The sequence below is a fragment of the Plodia interpunctella genome, chromosome 25, assembly GCF_027563975.2.
Source record: "Plodia interpunctella isolate USDA-ARS_2022_Savannah chromosome 25, ilPloInte3.2, whole genome shotgun sequence".
NCBI classification, from domain to species: Eukaryota; Metazoa; Arthropoda; class Insecta; order Lepidoptera; family Pyralidae; genus Plodia; species Plodia interpunctella.
In genome coordinates, this window is record NC_071318.1 from 2,339,261 (window position 1) to 2,364,080 (window position 24,820).

General features: G+C 33.9%; 1 protein-coding gene across 1 annotated transcript; it reads right to left on the reverse strand.

Moving 5' to 3' along the window:
* Nucleotides 1–3,947: 3,947 nt before the first annotated feature.
* On the reverse strand, nt 3,948–24,681 carry LOC128680968 (uncharacterized protein). The gene is made up of 12 exons (XM_053764493.2): nt 24,416–24,681; nt 23,444–23,580; nt 22,631–22,774; nt 17,520–17,609; nt 16,830–16,932; nt 15,801–15,908; nt 15,318–15,491; nt 14,523–14,618; nt 12,859–12,975; nt 12,204–12,279; nt 11,002–11,183; nt 3,948–10,739 (listed from the first exon to the last, which is right to left on the reverse strand). The coding sequence occupies exons 2-12, from the start codon at nt 23,578–23,580 to the stop codon at nt 10,596–10,598; spliced, it is 1,371 nt and encodes a 456-aa protein (XP_053620468.1). The 5' UTR covers nt 24,416–24,681; the 3' UTR covers nt 3,948–10,595.
* Between the last annotated feature and the right edge of the window lie 139 nt (nt 24,682–24,820).

Here is a 24,820-nt window from a genome sequence, read left to right on the forward strand (position 1 = left end):
ATATATATATATATATATATATATATGTAGAAAAATAAATTAATAAAATAAAACTGTTTTGTCATGAGTTTTTCACACATTACTTACTAGCTATTGCGAAATATTAGGTAGGTACAAGCGGCGCGCCCCGGCTTCGTCCGAGAGTAAAACAATGCTAATAAAGATTTGCTGTTACTCCTGCAGGTTGCAACATCTATGGGCAAAATTTCATCAAAATCAGCCCAGTAGTTTTTGAGTTTATTCATTACAAATAAGGAAGTCGATTAAAAATACAAATCTTTACTCTTTCTAATAGGTATCAGTCAGTATGATTAACTAGTATGACAGTATGAAGTACCTACAGTCAACAGTACATCTACTATCCAAATTCATTGCAAACTCGCCGCTATTATCGCGCCTTATAGGTTCATGCGGGTAACTTGATGTGCTGTTGACTGTACGATAGAATGATATATGACAGTATAATTGTGGTGACTATTTTTTTATGTATAATCTGAACCCTTTTCTCACTTATGTTTTACAAAACATTCATCTTTAATTTAAAAGATCGAAAGATCTTTTAAATTAAAAATGAATGTTTCGAATCGATCTTCTTACCTGAGATCCAATCAGCTGCTTAGTTGATTCAACCGCCATACAGTATAGATGTTCAGAATAGCCATTTACACAAGTCACAGTTAGGACGTAGGCCTCTCCGAGATAAAGTTGAAGTCACAGGAAGTCAGAGCAGCGACCTTTGAATGCGTGGGTTTTGTTCGCGATACACGTAAAATAACACGTTTTTGTACCTATAAGTAGGGTTCCCAACTATACTGCTAAAACAGTATTATACTGTTTTTCACTAAATCATACTTTTTACTGTTGAATAATAATAAAGTATACAAAATACTGTTTTCAGACGCTCACACATATTATTAAAAAAAAAATTATGTTGTTATTATATGGCAGCGCAGCCGCGAAATTACGCGTTGCCGCATTCGTTAAAATCATTTAAATAAAATGCTGCATTTTTTTCTAAAATACTGTTCGTTTGCTGACCCAAATAAATAAAATAAAAATAAAAAGTTTTATTTCTCAGACAACCAAAGTTAACAACCCTTTACCTACAAGGGTCGTGGGTAAAATTGTGTATGTATGTAATGTGATTACATTGTTTTTCACCAGTCAAATATTTTGTAAAACTAGTTAGATTTGTTTAACTTAGGAATATTTCTAACTTCGTTAGTGCCTAGGTTAGGGCTTGGGACTACCGCCATTGATACACAAATCAAATAAGAGTAGCTCGCTTTTCTTCTCAATAGATGTTGTTCTGAAATGCTAATCCTACTAATTTTATGAATGCGAAAGTTTGTAAGGATGTATGTTTGTATGGATTGTGACACTTTTACGTAAAATCTACTATACGGATTGCAACCTATAGGGTAGAATATAACCTGGAATAACACATAGGTTACTTTTTATCCAGCAATTTAGTAGGTACATAAATTTGTAACTCGGACGTTTCGATCATTTTGTTTCAGGCGGTCGTACTAACCACCGATCCACCACCGCTAAAAGTCCCATTTAATATCTTAATCATACAAATATCGCGCATTTTTTCAATTTCACAGACTTAATGACTTGAACCGAACCAGTCCGGCAACCCAGATTCAATCGCCTCTATTGTTAATGTTACGCAACTAATATTGAACGTATTTGGATATTACTTCTAGCAATGTTGTTCATTGATGGTCATTCGATAGACAATCTACAGAAAAAAAATATCGTAAAATAATAGTTAAATATTTACAAATGAAATCAAGAAACTGTAGGTGTTACAACTAAAAATAACGTTTCTTATAAAGCTGTCCCAACACTTTTCATTGTTTTGTATGTAAGTACCTACTATAAGTACCACTAAACAGTGCTCAGTCTAACCACATTCCTTCCTGTCCCAGTTAACTAACCTTCAGACTTCAACTCAACGTAACTTGTATACTAACGCTGAATGCGTGAGAACTACCAGCTTTAGTTCACATAAAATAATCTGTATTGTTGCCTAATTTACATCTAAATCTTACTCGTGAATCATTACATAATACAAAAGTTTATTTTAGTTAATGTAGAAAATAATCAACAAGTTTTTGTCATCATCATTCGTTAATCTTATAATATAGTGCGACAAAAAGTGAAACAAAACCGTGCAGTAAATAGTTGAGGAGTAATTGTTGGGAGCCGATTAGTGCACCATCATGTAATTCACTGCATTATAATGAAAACTATATGGTTACAAAATTTTCATATTTGTAGGACAAGCGAAAGAAGGTGAAAAATTTATAAGATTTTTATAGGCAGAGAGTTCAGAACCAACTAAAACTTCAGCGGATCCTGGGATCCGACGCTCAATGGCTAAGGAAGAATCTAGGAAGACTATAGACTATTATATTGTACTTAATTGCAACAATAAATATAACACCTTGCATTATTTCGTAACTGTCGGTGTTCCTCTCGAAATACGATGATTCAGATTTAATACGAGATTTCCCACGACTCTTTTAACAATACGCCTCACTCCCTTTCTACCTTATATTAATAAACAGAGACAGACTTACGTGTAGCATACAAGACAATTGTCTAGTAAACTGAGGCCTTCTAAGTGCTTTGAAGGAAAACATGAATCTTCTATTGTTTGTTGTACAAAAGAAAGGACATTGGTCAAGTAGTGTCCCCATTTGAGTATATACTTTAATGGGACATGTACCTATTATAGTAATTGAAAAATCAAAGCTATTATTCAAAAAGCAAGAACAATCAAAATGCATAGTACTTACATTATGTACTATTTTTTGAATTTTCATCATCGTTGTCGCTGTCGGTGTCTTACTTATTTCATTAATTAAATGCCAGAAATTGTATGTGATTGAAGATGTTTGTAACTCAATCACACCAAATCTACTAAACGAATTTCGATTAAATTTTACAGGGTAGGTAAATTTGATAGGGTACAATTTATCCCGGAATTCCTACGGGTGAAAGCAACAAAGTTGAAACAACAAGAAATTATAAATTTAGTCTCATCGGTCGTTATGCAAGCTAGTCTTGCTACAAAAAGTAAAAATTGTTAAGAAATTTTTGGAATATAAAATATGTCCAATTGTCCATTTTAAAAGTAGGTCAAGTTCACACATCATTTTAATTTATTAACCTTTTAATAGAAACGCCTACACGGCACAATTAAGTAACCGTTCAAAATGTACGTAGAACAAACAGATGAAAGTACAAGCTTACCAAACAGTGTAGGAGCGTGCCTTCACGTAGTGCAAGCGCACCTGTGCCTCCCACATGTGATGAGTCAAGTACGCGAGATAATATTAATAATGTAAAATATAAACGTACTTACATAAATGCACACATTTTGTTGTATTTTTTACAAGTTGTAACTCTGTTTTATTATTTACTGAGCTCCGGGGCTTCGCTCCCGTGGGAATTTCGGGAAAAATGAAAGTAGTACCCTATGTGTTATTCCAGGTTTTTTTCTACCCGTGTTCAAAATTTCATAACAATCGGTCTAGTAGATAATGCGTGAAGAGGTAACAAACTTACTTTTGCATTTATAATATTAGTTGGGACCGCTTTCTTTTTTTCCATTGGCAACTAAGATGTATGTAAAAAGGGGCTATGTTTTTCCTAAAAAACCTTTTTTTTAAGGACTGCATGTAGAGGGCAAGTTCTCGTTTCATTAATTTAATTGTGGGTATCTTAGATCAGAAGAAAGACTTTTAGAGAAATAAATCTTAAAACATATTCAGCCCAATATGACACTGTGAAAGTATCATTAATTTGGTACACTTTATTTTTAAAACATAATGAAAATTTTTAATTTTGTCACATATTACTTCTTGATAAATATCAATCTGTTGCTAATTTGAAGCAGGGCAGCAGTAAGACATCAAATAAAACAAAATAGAAGTACTACACATATGAATATATTTAATCATGACATGATATATTTCAGATAACATTAAGACTGGAATAATTTTGAAAAAGAACTATAATAATGGGCCTAAATATCAATTTACTGAAAGAAAGCTAATTTACTTGCAAATTGATACACAAATATTTAACATTTAGGTATTAATTACAGTTATACAAATCTTTGAAATCGTAGATCTGATCAGTACACATCAATATTATATGTATAAGATACTTTTTATAAATCTCTAAGTATTATATTTATGAATAATATGTATTATAATAAATAGAAACAACGAAGGTATCTGATGACAGCGCATAAAATAATTTGATAGTGAATATTTCTATTTCTGACAGTGAAAATAGTTGCTTGTAATAAAAGCTGTTCAAGGCAGATATTGTACAGAAATATTTTGTCACAATACATTATTCAATGAATGTATAATGCAAAAGCTACATTTTCACCAAGTGGACAGTATGACAATCGACTACTATATTACATGTACAGTTTGAATAAATTTATCTGAACACTATCAGTATTATATTATCGCTACAAATCAGAAATAGATACAACACCCAAACAGTAGTGTCTTTTATAAGTTAATAACAATTTTAAAATAAAATATTATCAGATCTTAAACGCAAATAAACTCTCAAAATGTTTCATAAAATATTAAGGTCCACTTACACTAACCTTTTACAATTATTTAAGTATGTTTTTAACTTAAACAGAAATATTTTTAAGTGGACCGCACACTGTTGTTCTTAGTTATCACTCCATAGAATATCACTCTTCTTACATTCCCTTCAGTTTTATCACTATACGATGGATAAGTACGATTTTGATCTAAGTCTAGGCAATTCGGTTCAGCCGAAATTTTAAATAAATTACAATTTGTCCATAAATGGATGTTATAAATGTATTTGATTGTTATAAATGTATTTAAAATGCTAATACAAATTAGAGGGATGTTTATAACATCGAAAGTACCATACCAAATTCATCCTTTCATCATGTAAATTCGTTCATTTTAGTATTCCCATATCAATTGCCAAACCGAATTTGAGTTGTTTCACAGCCTTAATGAAGTCTTAGGTGGTATAAATTGCTCTTATAACTCTGTCCTATAGAATATTAATATACATGTTAAATCTATTAGCGTATGTTCATCAAAATTCAGACGTCACAGTATTGTGAAAATAACAAATACATCGACTACATTTTCAATATTCTAATAGAACAGAGTTTAAAAAAGAAAACGATAACCAAGAGGCGATAATGATTTTGAGTTGAGATTAGTGTCATTCGTTTTATTCAAAATGAAACCATTTCATTATACTCATACAGTTTAGTTTTATTTTTATGTTTATCATAGGTTGTCATTTTGATCTTAGCCTCTTCTATTCGTTTCTCAGTCTCAGGGAATGTTGTTGGTAAGTCTCTTCGTTGCCTTACAAAATATATGAGTTCACTCACGTCGAACTTCTTATAAATGTCATAAAAAATATTTAAGGAAATTATTTTTTAAGTTTTTATATTTATCATATACTTTGTTGTAACAAGTTCTAAAACCTAAGGAGTACTTAGTCCTAAAGCTATTAAGCATATATATTTTGTCTAGTAGGATTAATTCTAAGTTCCAAATCTGGGCTTTGTTTCATCAGTAATATTATTTTATACAAGTTTTTCTGAAAACGTGTTTGAGTGTCTGCATTTCTACTTAGATCACAATATTTGTGCGTGACAATGATTTGAGATATCCTGTTTATAACGATGTCTATAAAACAATAAAACAAAGTTATTTTTAATCATTTAAAGCTTCTTTTATAAGATGACTCATTGGTATTAGTTTGAACGTAACTATGTCACCACGGTAATGTAATTGGCACATTTTATATTTGATACTACGAGCTCCAATTTTGTAGTCATTCACAAACCAATCCTATTTTTTTCTGTTTGTTTTATTTGTAAAGAGATTGTGTGAAGACTTATTATTTTTAAATTACATAAAAATTATCAATTACAGTTAATTTATGTCCATCATAGGCATAAATGATGTAGCCTGGATATAGTATTCATGAGAAAAAATTATATAGATGATAACTACCGAAATCTAAGCATATTCAACCAGTTTTTTTGTTACGAAAACTTCGTGAATCTGCTGTTGCCAAGAGAGGTGCGAAATTTCAGTCTATTATTTCAAATGCAATAGTACGATGGGGACGGAGCATTTGTGACAAAGTTTCATTTAAACGGTCGTTCGTCAGTATTCAAACCAAATAAATGATCAGTCAATTGTTGAACTTGGCTTCACACACTAGATATACGTGTAAAGAAGTTCTTAACGTGAAAACTTCGCTAAACGATTGCCTTTAACTTTTAATATACAATCCTTACATTTCCACCGCAAAAGAAAATTTAACAGCTCGTCAATTTTCTTTATATAAATACAATAGTATTTTCGTCATGCAAATTTTTTTTTCAAAATGGTTAGTTTGCACTCTTACGTTTCATTTTCAAACATAAATTAATTAACATATACGATTCAAAATTAAAAGAAATCTTACATCAACATATAATACGTTTTTATAATGAAATAAAGCAATTATTCTGGCAGACAAGTCGGTCTGTTCATATGTTCATTCGCGTCAAAACGTATCCTCTCGTTATAAATATATCTCTACTCGTTGGTAAATACGTTCTCCTATCTTGTTAGCATAGTGGCACTTTTTAACACTGTATTTGATACAGTATCGCGAGATTGTTCCCTTAATGCTATAAAGTTGATATAAATTATGTATTTGTAATACTTCGTCGATTTATTTGTGCAATGTTGATTCTAGGGGCTGTGATTAGCTACGCGTTTTTTTTTTTAATTATTTACAAATTGTCGACGGCCCCTTTGACTAGATGTTTAATTTGGCATCGAACACTAGATTATATCTTCAAATACACCATACCATCTGTTGAAAATGATTTAAAAATTATTTCTTTTTAAGACTTGGCTTCACAGTCAGCCGCGGTCAATGGTTCTAGAAATTCTATTAGCTTTTGAATTTTCATGTAAACAAAATAAAATAAATAAAGCAAAAATCAAAACTTTAGTGTTCGACGCCAGTCTTTGATTTAGGTACAAAGTAACATTGCATTTATTACAACTACACGATAAATTCGCGATTTGAGAGATGTTGCCAGTAAACATATAATTCGGCTTTTCTCAACGTTTCTACCGCACTATGACTAATTCCACCCGATGTTAACCGATTTTAGCTTGTAAAAGGTGGGAAGTAGATTTTAAATAGCTATATTACACGTATGAAACAGTTTGGTGCTATACTTCTTTGCTTTTTTACACTTATTTTGTATATACTATTACACATTTTTTAAATTGCGAAAACATATATTTTAAGCTATTTACAGGCAAGTGATATATATATATTCTAGATAAGTAATTATTACGGAATATTCAATATGACTTTTAGACAAATATGAAGAAATCTGTTTTGAATTATAAATAAATGAATTTAAAGTGTTTGTAAACACAAGAATGAGGAACTTTACCAATTGCTCAGATATTTTAGTAAATATTTTTGTTAATTATTTATATACTTAAACTCGAAATAATTTGCATAATAAAAAATCTTTCACCGTTAACATATGATTGGAACGGATAAAATTAAATTTTAGGCCATTGTTTATAACATTTACGGATCTTCGGGTCTATTAGACCAATTTAGCTACATATAAATTTTAAATTTTTTTGAAATAACACTGGACACAATAACGTTTATAAATTTTGATCACATTTAAATGGAATGAACAATTTAGTTTCAAATTTCGATATTAAATTTAAAGGATTTAAAATGTCTAGAACCCAAATCACCCTAACACGATCATTAATTTCAACTTAATTTTAAGAAAACAATTTGGAATAAGTATATTTTTCGTAAAAGGTCATTAACCCTAAATTATTGCATATTCAAAGAAACATTTATGATAATTAAAGATTATTATTTATTAAGATATCCACACAGGTTACCTGCGATTGAGACTATTTAGATCATTAGTTTCATTGTTCTCCTAAAGACCTTAACATATTAACATCTTTCCTATTTTTCGTATTGACCCGTTATGTAACCTGCATAAATATCTACCACCTACAAGGTTTAAAACCTACTATACTAGAATACTATTGTATTTGCTCAATGTTGTTTAAATACAAGAACCATATATCATTTGTCATGCGATAAATTAAAGTTTTGACGTTGTTGGTAATCACTTCTTTTTCACGATAAACAAAAATAATATATTTAATATTTTCTACTGTGATTTTTAAACATATAACAAACAATGAGCATATACAAATACACCAATATATTTTATACTTATTCAATTGAAACTACACGTGAGGGAAATTCAATATCTATAAATTTAAATATAGTAATCAATGATATAAGCAAGCGTGTATGTTTCAGAATTTGATCAAAAAATTTTGTCTGAAACTCGCTTTTTACAACATTTGCAATATCGAAAACGGATATTTTATAGATATTTTTCGTAATTTGTTGCCTCCATTGCTCCAATAACAGTCACAGGTAACATTTAAATCAGTATTGCAAATGCTATACAATATATTCATTCAATATACCTAAGCATTTTATGCTTCGTACGTAAAATGATCTTCTACTTTCACTAGGTTGACAAAACTAGTTGTCATGCAGTATTTTGAATACTGACTGAATATAATCATCAATTCATTCACATTTTAACACGTACTGACTGATTACAAGCAAACATTTAAAATTTTATCAATTTCACTCGAACTTGGCTCAGCACACCGCCGTGCCAATCTTCACGATCATATTTATTAGCCAATACAGTACGATATTACTTATATAATAGTGATATTTTTCATGGCATTAATCATATTTTTAAATACAATTAATAGACTTTTTGAGAAGTCTTTTGTCTCTCTGTCAATCAATATATAAGACAGAGATGACATTAATCACGTGGTTTTAAGATTTATTCAATCACAACACAAATGACAATTTATTAAATCTATAAGCACTTATAATTGAAAAGGTACATTTTTTAATTAATTTTCATTTTTCTCTATGGGTGTATGTTTAAGTTATGAATGTTTATATTAAACCAACATTAAGTCATAGAAAAATAATTGATTGAGATTTACAGTTCAATTAACTAAAACTGGCACGTTTAGCAAATTTTTGACATGTTTTTAAAGTCTTTTTAGAGCGAGGTCTCGATACTCCGTTGCGCTCCGTCAATGGATCGACGCAGTATTATATGGCACAACTGCAGTGTTTCGATGTACGTTAACGTGAAACCTATGTAAAACAAGGAGCGGAAACGCTCTGCGTCACCGCAACGCAGTGGTACGGAACAGGGGCCGCCTTCTGGCCGATTGTCAGTTTTAATTGATCGATCCTTAAATGTGCCGAAAAGGTATTAATTGACTTTTTTATTATCTTTTAAAAACAATAAATAAAAATGTACATGGCTACAAATATTTTTTATACCACTTGTGAATAATTGTTTTAGTTTTAAATAAATATTTACCACTGATACAGAAGGTTGGTTTTAATATACCATTTCTGGGGATTCGGGAAATACAAGTACTTACACATTTAACAAATAATATGGTTTGCTATCTACTCTGGGGCATAACATTATCAAAGGGCGTCAAGTATTTTTTGATATCCCATCATCATAGAATTGGATTTAGCATCGAATTATTGGAGGACTAAAATCGATGGCAGGAGATAAATGTAAATGGAGGCCTGCTCCACCGACAAGAACAACGTTCTTAAATGCAAACTACCAGAGCATAAGCTCTATACCATCTATCACATATACTGCACGTCAACTTACGTGACCCCCTGCGTGTGTGATAAGACGATGTAGAGGTAACCTCATGCTGCACATAGCTGGCGCAGCCCTGGGTATAGGGAATTCCAATGTATAAAGAATGTGTGAGATCGTGTGATATGATGTAATAGTTTTAAAATGTAACCGCCAGCGTACAAGTCAATACCCCCCCCCCCCCTCCTCTCATACAGTACTGCTGGTCACAACTTCCCCGAGGCGCTGCGTGTGTACGCTCAATAAGGAATACGCCATACCCGCAAGTTAGTGTAGCCGCGGGGGCGCGGCGGTGACCTCGCGCGTGACGTAGCGCGCGCGCTGCTCCGCGCTGCAGTTAGTGTAGCCGCGGGGGCGCGGCGGTGACCTCGCGCGTGACGTAGCGCGCGCGCTGCTCCGCGCTGCAGTTAGTGTAGCCGCGGGGGCGCGGCGGTGACCTCGCGCGTGACGTAGCGCGCGCGCTGCTCCGCGCTGCAGTTAGTGTAGCCGCGGGGGCGCGGCGGTGACCTCGCGCGTGACGTAGCGCGCGCGCTGCTCCGCGCTGCAGTTAGTGTAGCCGCGGGGGCGCGGCGGTGACCTCGCGCGTGACGTAGCGCGCGCGCTGCTCCGCGCTGCAGTTAGTGTAGCCGCGGGGGCGCGGCGGTGACCTCGCGCGTGACGTAGCGCGCGCGCTGCTCCGCGCTGCAGTTAGTGTAGCCGCGGGGGCGCGGCGGTGACCTCGCGCGTGACGTAGCGCGCGCGCTGCTCCGCGCTGCAGTTAGTGTAGCCGCGGGGGCGCGGCGGTGACCTCGCGCGTGACGTAGCGCGCGCGCTGCTCCGCGCTGCAGCGCGCGCGCAGGCCCGCGGGCAGCGTGCTCCAGTTGCACGGCTCGTGTCGGAAGTCCGAGAACTCGTTCACTTGCTGCAAGATTCGGATTTGTTTAATACCTGTCTAATACGTGTGCTACACACACGGATTGTCTAATATTTGAAAGTGAACATCGACCACGCTAAAGTTCACGCTGTGACCATATGTATATACATATCAACGTATAGCTCATGAAAATTAAAAAAAAAATACTTTACTAGAGGCTGCCCGGGGCTTCGCTCCCGTGGGATTTTTGAGATAAAATATATGAACATGTTAAAATAAAAAAATAAATAAGTATTTAAATAGGACTTACAGACATAAATTTCCTGTTCGGCTGGACAGGCGAGTCCCCCACTAGCACCCTGTAGGCCACTCCATACGACCGGGTGAACATCAGCCGCTCCGTCCTGTCGTACACGGACGATATCTCAAGATGGCGGATCGAACTGCGCAAGCGAATGAAACCGACCACGTCGTATTGCCACAGCCAGTAACCTGCAATATTTATCATCATCATCATCATCTGCAGCCCTCCGTGACTCACTGCTGGACATAGGCCTTCTTCCGTCTCCGCCAACCATCTCTGTCGTGGGCCATCCCCATCCAGTTGTTGCCAGCAATTTCCTTTACATCATCAACCCATCTAGCTGCCGGATGCAATATTTATACGTTTTGTGCCAAATTTGTAGATGCTCGAAAATATTTACTTCTATCTTGCTTTATTAGTGGGAACCTATAATTGGCTTTCCGATTTTTATTATTTTATAAGCGACTATTCTGTATATACGGTTCTCCTAAGAATAAATAAATAAATAAATAAGTAAACAAACAAATAAATAAATAAATTATATAAATACAACAGTTTTAAACTCAAATATCTATATTGCAGTAACTGTGTAGTACAAGTTATAGGTGGCACATACAATACAATAGTTTCAATAGTTTACCCTTACAGGCATGCAATGTTTAATTCTATTCTAACAATTACAGTCTCTCTCTCTTCTCCTCGCGTGTTCAAGACCAGGGTTCGCGTTAAAAACAAACCATTAATTTTTGACACTTTGGCTATGATTTTCAACCGGCTTCCTGCCTGACCCCTCTTTGACTATTTTTGACTATCAAGTGTTAGGTCCCTTAGTCGCCTCATACGACATCCACGGAAGGATTTGGAGTGATCCTATCACATTATTTAGTGGTACGCATGTTAACGTTAAGACTTCAGAGCGCCTCAGTTGTACCCTGTCACTGAGTGAAGTCGATCGTCTTACATCGTCCTTTAATAAGTTACTTAAGTGTCATTTTATAAATTAGTTTCACCACGAATATGCCTATTATTTCATATTACAGTGAAAGAAAGATAATAGAAATGGCATTTTTTTAGAACGGAATGTTTTAATACTACCGGAGGGTGTCGTTTTCCTCAAAAAACGTAATTAGTGTCAATAAAAGTTATTTTTCTTATTACTACCGCCATCTGGCGTGAAGTAGCTGAAGCTGAAAATGCCACAAACTTACCGTGTATGGCGAGCCTTTGTAGATTCGGGCACTGCCAGCACACCATCATGAACGGATTGATTTCACACATGTCCAACTGAAATCCAAAATTTATTTTATTTTTTTATACAAATGACCTCACATTTTGTATCAGAAATTAAAATATTCATATTTGTGTCAGAAATTTATAGGAAGATAAGATGGACAGCATCTGAACTTAAGAGAGAAAGATTAAAGAGAAACTTTCCAAAACTTTTCAGCTACAATCTTCATGAAGGTAACTTCTTACCATGAAAGTCTGCAGTAGACGTAGTTTTAGGTAACTTTTTGACGTCAATAGGTGATTATGTCATCCTAAGTTGAATAAATATTGGCGATTTTTTTAAGATTAAAAAAAAAAACATCGAATCTTGTTATTTTTTTCTTTAGAAAACCACGAAATGATGCAAATGTAAATAAATTACTGAACCAATTTTAATTACTACTCAATCTACAAAAAAAGGCATTTTTAAAATTCTTTTCGAATCAGCGAAGGCATTTATTAAATTTAATTAGGCAAAGCATTACAGAGACATCTTATAAAATTACGCAAAGTATATTATATTTCTCAAAGTTAATGTTTAACAAAACAAATGTAATCTACATGGCTATTAAAATGAGCGATTGATGTACTAACGTTGCTCTGGCGGCACAGTATGGCGCGACCCTCAGAGTGCGCGGGACAGTCGGCCCACACCATCTCCTGCAGCGCGTGGTACTTGCGCACCACGTGCTCGATCAGCGGCACGTAGATCTGACCACAACATACGTACATACATTTATTTATACAGGGTGGCCAATTTGGAGGCATACAACTTTTTTTTGCCGCCATTTTATTTTGGCGGTAAATATGACAGTTGTTGTATGAAAATAACTTTGTGTTGATACGGCATATTTATTATGGAGCGTTTTAGGGACGGAACAACGTGTTTTAATTATTAAAACGTTTAAGGAAACATTAAAAATAATGTTTCCCGGTCGATTAATTTCGAGAAACGGTGACATTGATTGGCCCCCAAGATCGCCCGATTTAACAGCTCCTAACTTTTTCTGTGGGGCTATCTAAAGGGACGTGTCTATGCTAAAGGCCCATTCCACTTCTGCAATTAAAACAAAATATTCAAGACACAGACACTGAGATAACGCAGGAAATGTATGAAAATGTGATGAAAAACGCGATGTAAAGGGTTCGCACATTTGTCTGACATTATTATCCATGTGTAACTGCCGGCCTTAAATACTATATTTAAGAAGGAATACTTGATATACTTTATATTTCATGGAATAAAATTACAAAACTAAAGTGTATACCTGTTATTTGGCCACCCTGTATCTTTATATACACTTTATTTACACTTGTATACAAATATTATAAAGAAAAAATATTTGTATTGTTTTTATTTATTTATTTATTTATTCAAACTTTATTTACCAAAATGGTACAACGGACTCAATACTAAAAGCGGTGGTGGTATAATGGTTAAGACGACCGCCTGTGGATCGAAAGGTCTCAGGTTCGTATCATAAACGTGCCATGAGTTTGTATACCAATCTGACTCATATATACTAGTTTTCATACACCACCACTTGCTTCCAATGAAAGAAAACATCGCGAGGAAACCTGCACACTGGTGACAGTTTAGTTCACTAGTATGTATGCGACGCCACTAGATGGCGGTTAAAGTCATGTCAGATCCCTTTAGGCGACTTAAATAAAATCTAACACCAGTGTTAGCGATAACACACTCGATATGATGATGATGAATGCTAAAAGCATTTTCTACCAGTCATAGCGATAGGTGTAAGTATGAAATACGAATAAAAAATAATAATAATAAATATTGTTTTGTCTGTAATTATTTATTACAAATATGATTTTTCGTCGTCACTATATATTACGCTGACCGTAATTATAAGTAGTGGTAATAATAATTGAATGTAATAAGTGATAGTCATTGTGATGTATAATTTAATTAATGTATTATGATATAAATATAATTTGATTTTAATTTCATTTACTAACACAGTAAATAATTACTAACATGACTATGGATCTTTGTTATCTGAAAATAAACGATTTTGATTTGATTTGTAATGAAAAAACTCAAAAACTACTTGGCAGATTTCGGTGAAATTTGGCACATAGATAGACGATACCTTCAAAAGTAACATAGGCTTTACTTTTTTTTAACTTTTTACTGTGGTTTTTGTAGGGAATGAACAGAAACATAATCCTTAAATTAAAATCTTTTCTGCACAAAACACAGTTTATAGATACAAAGATAAATTAAAAATACTCACCGTTTTACAAAACATAACTTTCAGCGATATTAAAGGTAATCCTTCGACTAGAACATTTTCTATAACCTCATGAAACTTTCTGTATGGCAAGGATATCTGAAACAACAGACAATTATTATATACAATAATAAATTATAAGTTTTATATAGCAAAAAAAAAATTTTTGTAAAATTAAATGACTTTAATAATTATGTAATTTCATTTTCTATTATACATTTTGATGGAGCTAGTGACGGTTATATTTCTGTACACTTTTTGAAGAACCATATAGCGGATACACTTCAGTAAACTTTTATTTAGTGCATCAAATAATGTGTAAGATTAAACAGATGAAGTAAATTTAAGATTGTGTCACAGAATTACGAGAAATGAACCGCGCGGTAAAATATCGCAGTGCGGACAGAACTTAAGAGTTACCTTTATAAAAATGGGTCTCTATTTTTATAAAGGTAACTCTCTCTGTATAATTGTATAATGATTATTATACATAACGTATTTTAGGCATAACTATTTAAAGCATAACTAACCTAACATAACCTAAAAGTTAATTAAGCCATAATGTAATATAGCATACTGTATTATGGCATAATGATTTTTAAACATAATGTTTAGTTTACGCAGAACTATTTAAAGCATAATTAACTTAACATAACCTAAAAGTTAATTATGCCACATTTACGGCAAAAACAAATTATACCTTAGACCAATTGCGCCTTAGACCAATTATGCCAAAAAACAATAGGACAAAATAAATTATGCGAAAACAAAACCCCGTAATAAAATAAATCCGCTCACAATATTAACAGCGACGCTGAGCCGGCCTTGGAAGAGTTCCTTCAGCGGCGCCCAAAGCAACGGTCTGATGCTCGTGTTGCCGAACAAGTTCAACGACAAGTACGACAACTTGCTCAAGTTGGACAGAGTTTCGATCGCCTCTGTGTTTATTTGATCGTAGTCCACGATTATGTGCTGAAACAAAAATTTTTCTAAATGATGTTTTTTTACAAAAATTACATTGACACAAACTTTCATAGTCGACAGTGATATCTTGTTGCATTGCAACATGTGACAAAAAATAATCATGTCCGTGTAGTGAACCGGTGAAACAACACAGGAGAGATCTCGGTTCACAATCAGGCCACGCTTATTTATAAAAAAAATCTTAAATGATTCAAAAGGTAAGGTTTTTAACAAATAAATTGAAATCTCAAGAGACTGTGGTGCAGAGCGAACTTAAACGCGGATAGTACTCTACGTTTCGAGAACTTGATATCTTACTTGCAACGTTGAGAACTTCATCATGTTGACATCGCACCGCAAGATGGCGTCGGCTGGCGGCGTGTTGCTAAGCAGCGGTGAACGCGGGTAGTACTCTACATTTCTGTGCTGTTGGTTAAAAAGATTTTATTAACATCGCAAGATTTTAACACATTATCTAGTCCAACTCAGTACATAATTAATAGTTATATATTACATTTACATGATTGGAACCTTTTATAAATTTACTAGATGTTGCCCGGGGCTTCGCACCCGTGGGAATTTTGAGATAAAATATGCCTATAGAAATCTTGGATAATGTACCTTTCTAATGGTGAAATATTTTTTTTAATCGGTTCGGTAGTTTCAGAGATTACCCGCCTCAAACATACAAACTCACAAACGCTTACCTATTTATTATATTATCATAGATTAGTAGTGTGTAAATATTAGTGTTGAAGTTTCTCACAAAAACTATATAACAAATCAGTCACGTTGTTCTTGTAAGCCGCGTCTGCGGAAATCTTTCAAGAAAGATATCCTACTATCAATATTGTTCATTAAAACTATTGGTATTTATTTAGACAAATTTCAATTCAATATTTTCTCTTCAGATGCACATAACATTAATGAATTAATAAATAGGTAATGTAATACGGACCTTAGAATATCATCATCGCTTTGTCGCTAGGCAGCCGTGTTGCTTACGAGTATATTAGAGTAAAAAAGGTGATCTAGTGTTGCGACCCGAGACGCGATGTGTTAGAGGAAATAAAATAATCTTTGGCAGTCCTATTTCCATGTAACGATGTGTCAGCACATATTGTCCAAGAGAAACGTGTAACTACAGGGTTGATGCAACGACGTCATAATTATCAATAGTATATAAGCTAAGTTAAGTAAAATAAAGATGTCATACATTTACCTGTTTCACTGGTATCATTTACCAAGTCAACTGAGATTGTGGACCCAACATCTAGCTTCGTTTTGCAATACATCTAATTGAAATATTAAATTAAAATATATAAAGTTCTAGTATAGAGTACATACTGTGTATTTTTCGTTTTCGTTCTTCACAACCAATTCGCATCCCATAAAGCCTAGTTTCTTCAGGCTGTGTAGGTGTTTGAAGACTAGACTCTCAGTCACGATTCTAAAAAAATAAAATACTAAATTGATTCGGAAGTACATTCAGTGGTCCGTCCAGAAAAAAAAATGTTTAAAACATAGGTTAGCGGACGGTGTGCCCTATTTCTAAAATATTAGAAAATAAATTCCCTGTTTGTACTATAAAACTATACTTTCTATAATACAAAGACCTATTACATCATGTTCCATGATGTAAAAGGTCTAATGGAGTTAACAATTTGTATTATAGAAAGTATAGTTTTATAGTACAAACAGGGAATTTATTTTCTCAGTTTGATCTATTAACTGATGTTTCATAGTACAAATGGGACACAGCCAAAGAGGACTCTAGAATCCGATGTTTAACGACTGAGGCAGGAACCGGAAAAATGTTTAGAATATAGAGAGATACGTTTTATGTATTCAAGAAAAGAAAAATTAACCAGTCGAATGAAAATATAATTTCATATAGAGATATAGGCCCATGCACATGAAATGTGTATCCAGCATGTAAACAGTAAAATTGTATGGAAGTTTAACGTACATACAAACATTACAATTGGATTTCGGTGTGCACAATTCTTAAATGAATAAAGTTCACATTCCACTCACCGTTTCAACTTAATTGCTACGTGTTGACTTAGCTGTATGTAAGTTGGCCCTATGAATAGTATTTCCTGGAGGTTCACTGCATCAAAAAACCTGGAACAAACCCAAATATTTCAGTTAGACACAGACGTCATTAGATGATCACTGCTAAAATTCATAATATGAGGCCGTCCAAATCAAAAGGGACCACCTCATGGTGGCTGGCACTTAGGTCTTTATTGCCGTTGTTCGAATACAAAACAACGGCAATAATAGTGAAGTGCCGGGCACCATAAGGTCCCTTTTGATTTGGACGGCCACATATTATTTGGTGATTGATTACTCAAATCAACACATTTATTCAGAAATTAGACCTTGTAAAGAAACTATTCATGTCCCTTCAATTGCCGTCGAAATGAGATTTTTATATTATATAGTAATTTCTCAAAAAGCTCCATCTACTGCCATTTCGGAACGACCACCGCTAACAAGAGTTGCCGAAACAAACTAATTTAAAGTGCAGCGTTGGCCCCTACCATGCCAGAAGGGCATAACATTATTGTTTTTTACATATATTTTTTTCTAATATAGTATAAAAACATACACGATCAAAAAAACATATTATGATTGTGATCGAGTGCTGATAGAAGATAATCACTAATATTATAGAGATAAATGCGAAAGTTTGTTGGTTACCTCTCCACACTATATTTACTAAGCCAATCTTCTTGAAATGTATACTGTACAGAGAAGGACATAGACATAAGGTACCTTACATCTCAGAAAAAATGTTTTTGTCGGAAATTTACGCGAGAGGAATCGCAGGCATAGTATAGATATAAATACTAAAGCATGATGTGATTTATCTCCGCAAAAAAGGCTCGTTACTGCTAGTTAGCCCTGATTAACCAGACACTTATACTTTGGCTGACCTAATGACTACAACAAACGAAGGAATTTAATATTTTTTTATTACTTCAATTTATTTTTAGTAACTAAACAACTGATAATCGAAGCCAATTGAAATGGTAACTGAAGATTGTTATAAATATCAAAATAGCGTTACTAGCCTTTGTGGTAAGTCAGGTAAATGTTATCTGTGGTATTTATAAAAAAATAATTTACTCTACGTCTTCGTCGTCTACGCTTTCTGTCACAACGTGTTTTATTTTAAACATGTGAAAAGTGTATACAGTTACATAAATACATTATGTGGACGTGTTATCAAAATTCCGAAAACATAGCACATGCAAATTATATGTACATGATTATGCACATACACATTACACAAGCAAAGGAAAGTGGAATGTTTGAAGTTGAATTCTAATGTATAAATAATAAGTACATAAATATAAATAATATGATCTGAAGTCCTATGATAATGACGATTAAGAGAATTAAGCCATCTAAGTGGCTCGATTATGATAAGAATATATTTAGGTAGCACACAATAGAGCGTTGATTTGCCATCGACACGCAAAGAAGCAGATAATTATAAGAATACGTATAGTATTGCCAATATCCATCCCAAACACAATTTCATTTATGTATATTTCAACCGTTTATAGATAGGTGATAATAAAGACAAGAGATAGTCTAATTTGTATTTTGTGATTAATGATGAGCCACCTAGAAATTTTATAAGACCTACATTTGTTAATTGACGTCTTTGGAGAAAAGGCTGCGGTGAAGTTTGTTGCGCCGCTTCTTCTTCACTTGCGCTTTGGAAATCGGCAGTAGACTTAGACTTTAATTTTTTGTCGTTAATAAGTGATGTATATCATTCTAAATTGAATAAAGAATTTTGGAATTCCTTCCTTTGAAAACTTCCAGACGAAATTCACAATTCAATTGGCAACTAATACAATACAACAATAGCATTACGCATTTTATTTTTACCCAAATGGCCAATTATAGCAAAGTGGATAATCACGTGTCAATCTGCCGTGGAAAATCAGGTGTGCGTCAACATATAACAATGTTTCAGATTATCTTATCTACGCATGTAATAACCCATTACATCAGTGTAAACAGAGCTATTACGATGAAACAATACATATCGATTGTTTAATCGTTCATCAACGTCGAGCTTTGTGGTTTCATTATTAATCACAACATAGTATAAAACAAAGTCGCTTCCAGGTATTTATGCTTAGACCTTTACTACGCAACTGAGTTGTTGCGGGGTTTTTCAAGTTTAATTAAGTTGCAATGGAAGTAAGTATGTGCCTATTTATTTATTTTAACATGTTCAAGGAGAACCAACAGTTTGCATTCTTAAAAACTAGAGTATCAATGGGTTACAAGAAGCCACTTATAGGTTCCCGCTGGTAATAATATGTTTATTATTAGGGTGTAATCTTGTAATTCAATTTTGAATATCTTCAAATCTTCACTCAAGACGTGGGTACTTCTCGACGATTACTGCACGGCCATGATTTTTTGTCTTACATTAATACTATAGGACTCTCTGACAATAGAAGCTTGTGTGAAAAATGACATTATTGTAAAAAACTTATTTAGATAGAGAAAGGTTTAGATGTATAATTTACTATGATTTATTTGAGCGGTTAAACACGGGCCGCTAATTATATATATCTATATATTTGTCTATAGTAAATAATATTCGGGTATTTGAAAGAGCCAAATATTAGGCAGGCCTTGATAATGAATATGTTCCCGGGGATGTCGTACGAGGCGACTAAGGGACACATTGCTTTGGAGCTGACAGGCAATAATATCATTTCCAAATGAGTTAATAATAATAATTGGCTTATTCGTTACGAACTAAAATAAAATAAATCTTTCTGTTTATAAAATTTTAAATATGGGAGCATGAATTTAGTAGAAAATAAGAATATGTAATAGGATAGCCGCACACCCACTTTAATATTTGTAATTATACAAATAAAATCTTATCATGCTATATAACACTGTTATAAACAGATTTACAACATTACATCACCCAGACAATGCTTATCGATCGTGCGCAATCTAGATAGAAGTTGTGTCTGAACACAATTTCTATTATTCTACACAGTATGCAGACATAGTGCCGACTCAGCTCTTTAAGCGCCCTGGGCGAAATCTCTACGGCACCCCCTATCTGTGATGTTTTATGTTTATTCCACTTTATGCACTTGGGTGACACTTTTTACATGGGTAATATCAAAACCCGTGTGAAAAGGCAAAATTTCCAGTGTCCTCATCTCAACTCGGAGTCAGGAAATGTCACTCAGGTTAATTGAGTCGACTTTTATCGAGGTTTATTGCACTTCTGTAATTCTATGGTGGTCGCGAGTTGTGCAAAAAAAACATTCGCCTAAATTAACGTGGGTGACGGTTTTTGTAATGACATGATATGTGAACGTAGGTATGTTGTTTTGTATGTCCTAAAAACTCATTCGCAAACCAGTGCCCGTTTGTATTCAGCACCTCGAGCGGTCGCCCAACCGCGTCCAGCCCTAACAGAATAGCATTAGCAACACGACTGAATCGAGAAGATAGGTATAGACGGCCAAAATAAACTACCTTGGACCTCTTTCTAAACTAGGTCTTGACCCTAGCGATGAAAGATATGGCCGTCACAAATTGAGGATAAAGAAACTACTCTATATTTTATTGCAATTATAAAAATTGTCCTCTCATAGCTTTTATGGGTCCCGCCGTCATAATTCCACTTTAAAGGGAAAGAGTTGGTGGAATACATAAGAACCCGAGGGTCGTCAAACTGGAGTCTCGACACAATGTGAATTTCAACACAAATGTGGTAAGAGTTCCTGCCCACCATTTGGAGAATTCACCAGAGACGATTTTTGACCGAAGAGTGTTGTAGTCTTCCGGCGGTATAGTAAAACCAATCATTGTAAAAATGGGAATCCCTGACAGGGAAATCCGAAACTCGTAAGAAAGTAATATTTCAAAGCGATCGATGGACTTGCAATCAATCATAGCCTTAGTATCTACGACCTTCATTCAACAAAGGGTTATAGTTATTTAATGTGTCTATACATACAGTAACTGCTAAGCAATCTATGATCCCAATACTTAAAATCTGCTACGCGTTGTTTGTCAATAGTCTACGGAATTATTTTAGCTAGGTATACATACATATAGGAAATGCCGGTGAAAGAAAGAGAGAATTATAGCTCAGATTTGAGCGCAACTAATCTATTATTCACTAGTACTTCTTATTTACTATGTCTGACATCGGGTCATCAAATAAATCTATTCCAAATTTCATAAAAATGGGCCCAGCATTTTTGTCGTGAAAGCGTGACAGACAATCTCATTTATGATGTTAGTATGAATTGCGGATCTCCTTGGAAGATATTAGGAACACCCCACAAGCAGCAATAACCGGAGAGCATGTTTGAAGTGGTAAGTTTACTGGAAGGGAATAAGATTTGTCAGGATCATCACAAGTGGAAATCCCTGTCTCTGCCTACAATAGAAACAGGCGTGATATGTATGGATCAGCCATCGTGATCTCACAGGGCAAAGCTTCTCTAGCTAATACAATCCTTATTTAAATAGCTATATAATATAAAGCCCGTTTTCACATTTCTACTTTAAATGCAAAACTTGCGTGTCTAGGGATTACATAAGGCAAGGAGAACACCGTACCAATACACGTTTGCAAGGCCGAAGTTTTATAAGGTCAATACGAAGATTTACGAACAGAAATACGAGTATAGCTAACTTTCTTATTGAGCGAATATGAAGGCCATTTTAAACCCCGATGCAAACTGTGTTATAACACGTTTGCATCGGGGGTTAAAATGGGATTGATCTGGTAATAAATCTGTGTTTCTATCTGTAGTATCGAGTAACAGTTTTTTAGTGTTCTTAGAGAGTCGAAATATCATAGACAATGTATGAGTATTACTTGAGAAACTAAGTATTGATTGAGAAACCCCCTTTCAATGTATTAAACCATTAAATATAATTGTAATGTCCAGTACTATGAAATACAGGCACACATTACATAAAAACTTATATATGAATATGTTTTAGTTGCAATAAGAATTTGTAATTCCTGGCATTATGGCACCATTTCACATATTCGAAACTACATAGGGAACCCATCATTAAGACATATTTCAAGTTAAATAAAAGCTTTTTAAAACACTCACTGCGGCAGGACATAGTTGAGGAACTTCTCCAATTGCTCCTCATTGCACTCCAGGTAGATGTGGAGTTGTTTAATGTGCTTCCTGAATAGCTTCGTCAGAAACATGTCCTTGTCTAGGCTCTTAGCGCTGAGCTTCAATGTCTCCCTGTGACAAATATTATTTATCAGAAAAAAATGTTGAATTCTCATTTTTATATAAATATCTTCAATGTACAGAAACACTTTTTTTACTGTTTTATTATATGTATTGATGATGATAACTGTGACTTAATATATGATCTAATTGAATTTAATCATTGTTAGACTTTAATTAGATAAGATTTTGTGGACTAGTCATGTACATTTGAATCTTAATTTTATATCATCATTAAAAATATATATATTGTAAAGTTAGCCATAGCTTTCCCATAAGAAATTAAAGTGTCTAGAGGAAACTTATTGTGTTTTATTTCTAAAGGAATAAGAATGAAGATACTTTTTTCTTTCTTCATTTTTTACTTTCTCACTTCTATTCTTACTATGGTTGACAGCAAAGATATCAACATAGGTAGAGGTAGTAGGATAAGTCCGCCATTGTGTGTACATCTATCTATACTTTTATTATAAAGAAGTAAGCGTTTGTGAGTTTGTATGTTTGAGTCAGGTAATCTCTGAAACTACTGAACCGATTTCAAAAATTCTTTCAACATTTGGAAGGTACATCACTATTGGTTACATTATATCTCAAAATTCGATGAGGGATATCTCAAAAGGGAGCAAAGCCCTGGGCAACATCTAGTATTTTTTATATGTGTATAGATATCAATTAGCTTACTTGTGGCCCTCATACAGCAGGAGGCCTGTGCGCCAATGGCGGCAGGTCGACATGGCTGCCAAAGCATCCTCCGTGCTGAGGTGCTCCAAAACGCACTTCAGTGGAAGAAGTGGCAAGCTGTCCCATCCCAGTGACATCTGGGAAAAAACTTGTGATGATGATGGTGTCTGAGCAAATATGGTCATGGACTAATTGTTGTTAACTGAAACCAAATGTATGGTTGGCAATTATTTAATAAGCAAAATATAAAATTAGCTGTGCTAAGACAGTTAGTTCCTATGTTGAGTGTTCAGCACTGGTACATCCATCTTTTATCCCTCCCACTTTCTGACTGGAAGAGATTACTTTATTGATAAGTCTGTCTTTGCAATAAAGAGAATTGAATTGATTGACAGTGATATTCAGTAACATAAATAAATATTAGAAATAGAAATAATCTATTCAACATCTTTGATTAGTCCTTTAAAAAAATCTAGAGATTCATATTAACTGATTCTGTACATTTAATTGCCAATCTATCATTACGAAGTTTCATTTAGTTAATGTTGGAAAAATATTAAAACTATTGAAAAACTGCAACATCATCAAATCAATACTTTACAAACCTGTTTTAGATAGTGTAGGTACCTACCTTATTTTTACCTAATGCGTGCATTAATAATAACCATAAAGTAGCTGCAATAAATGACTATCTATAATAATGGAAATATAATAATATTCAGCCTTTAAATATAAAAACAAAGGTGCGACGAAAAACAGCTGTTTATTGTTTTTTGAGAAAGTGGGTTAAAGGAGAAACATTTCTTGATGCGCAAAAGAATTGCAACAAGAAAACATTGGAATAATTATTGTAATAGAAGCTGTTTTCATATGATTATACCAGCATCTGTACAAGAATTAATATTGTAGCCAATATTATGACGAATATAAAGCAGGTACAAAGAAAGGTCAAAAGATCTCGTGAATACATACCTTGGACTGTAAAGCTTCGCTCGTCCGCCAAGGTTTTAGTTTTCAATTTGAATGATAAAAACATCGATTTGAAAACACTAGTTTGTGAAGAGAAAGTCTCAAGTTTGAACCTAAATTTATACGTCCATTGTCACTCGTAAAATAAATCGCGCAAAATATTGAAACTGAGTGAAATTCTGTTTGGATATTTTTATCAAAAAGCGTCAATCAAAAGGTATTTTGTTGATTTGTTATCAACAATATTATTACCCCAAATTTAAAAGAAATATGAAATTGTATAATTTTCACAATCAAGACTTTATCATTATAATTTTAGCAAGACTTAAAACAGAGCAATAAATTTACTGAGCATTTATTTATTTTTTATTGATTTATATGTGTATCCGATTTTAACGATAAAATGTT

Coding starts and splice junctions, on each gene's coding strand:
- LOC128680968 (XM_053764493.2), bottom strand. CDS start 23,580: ATGTCACTGGGATGGGACAGCTTGCCACTTCTTCCACTGAAGTGCGTT. Junction 15,909..16,829: donor ACGAAAACGAAAAATACACA/GTATGTACTCTA, acceptor TTTAACCAACAG/CACAGAAATGTAGAGTACTA. Junction 12,976..14,522: donor AAGTTATGTTTTGTAAAACG/GTGAGTATTTTT, acceptor TGTTGTGGTCAG/ATCTACGTGCCGCTGATCGA.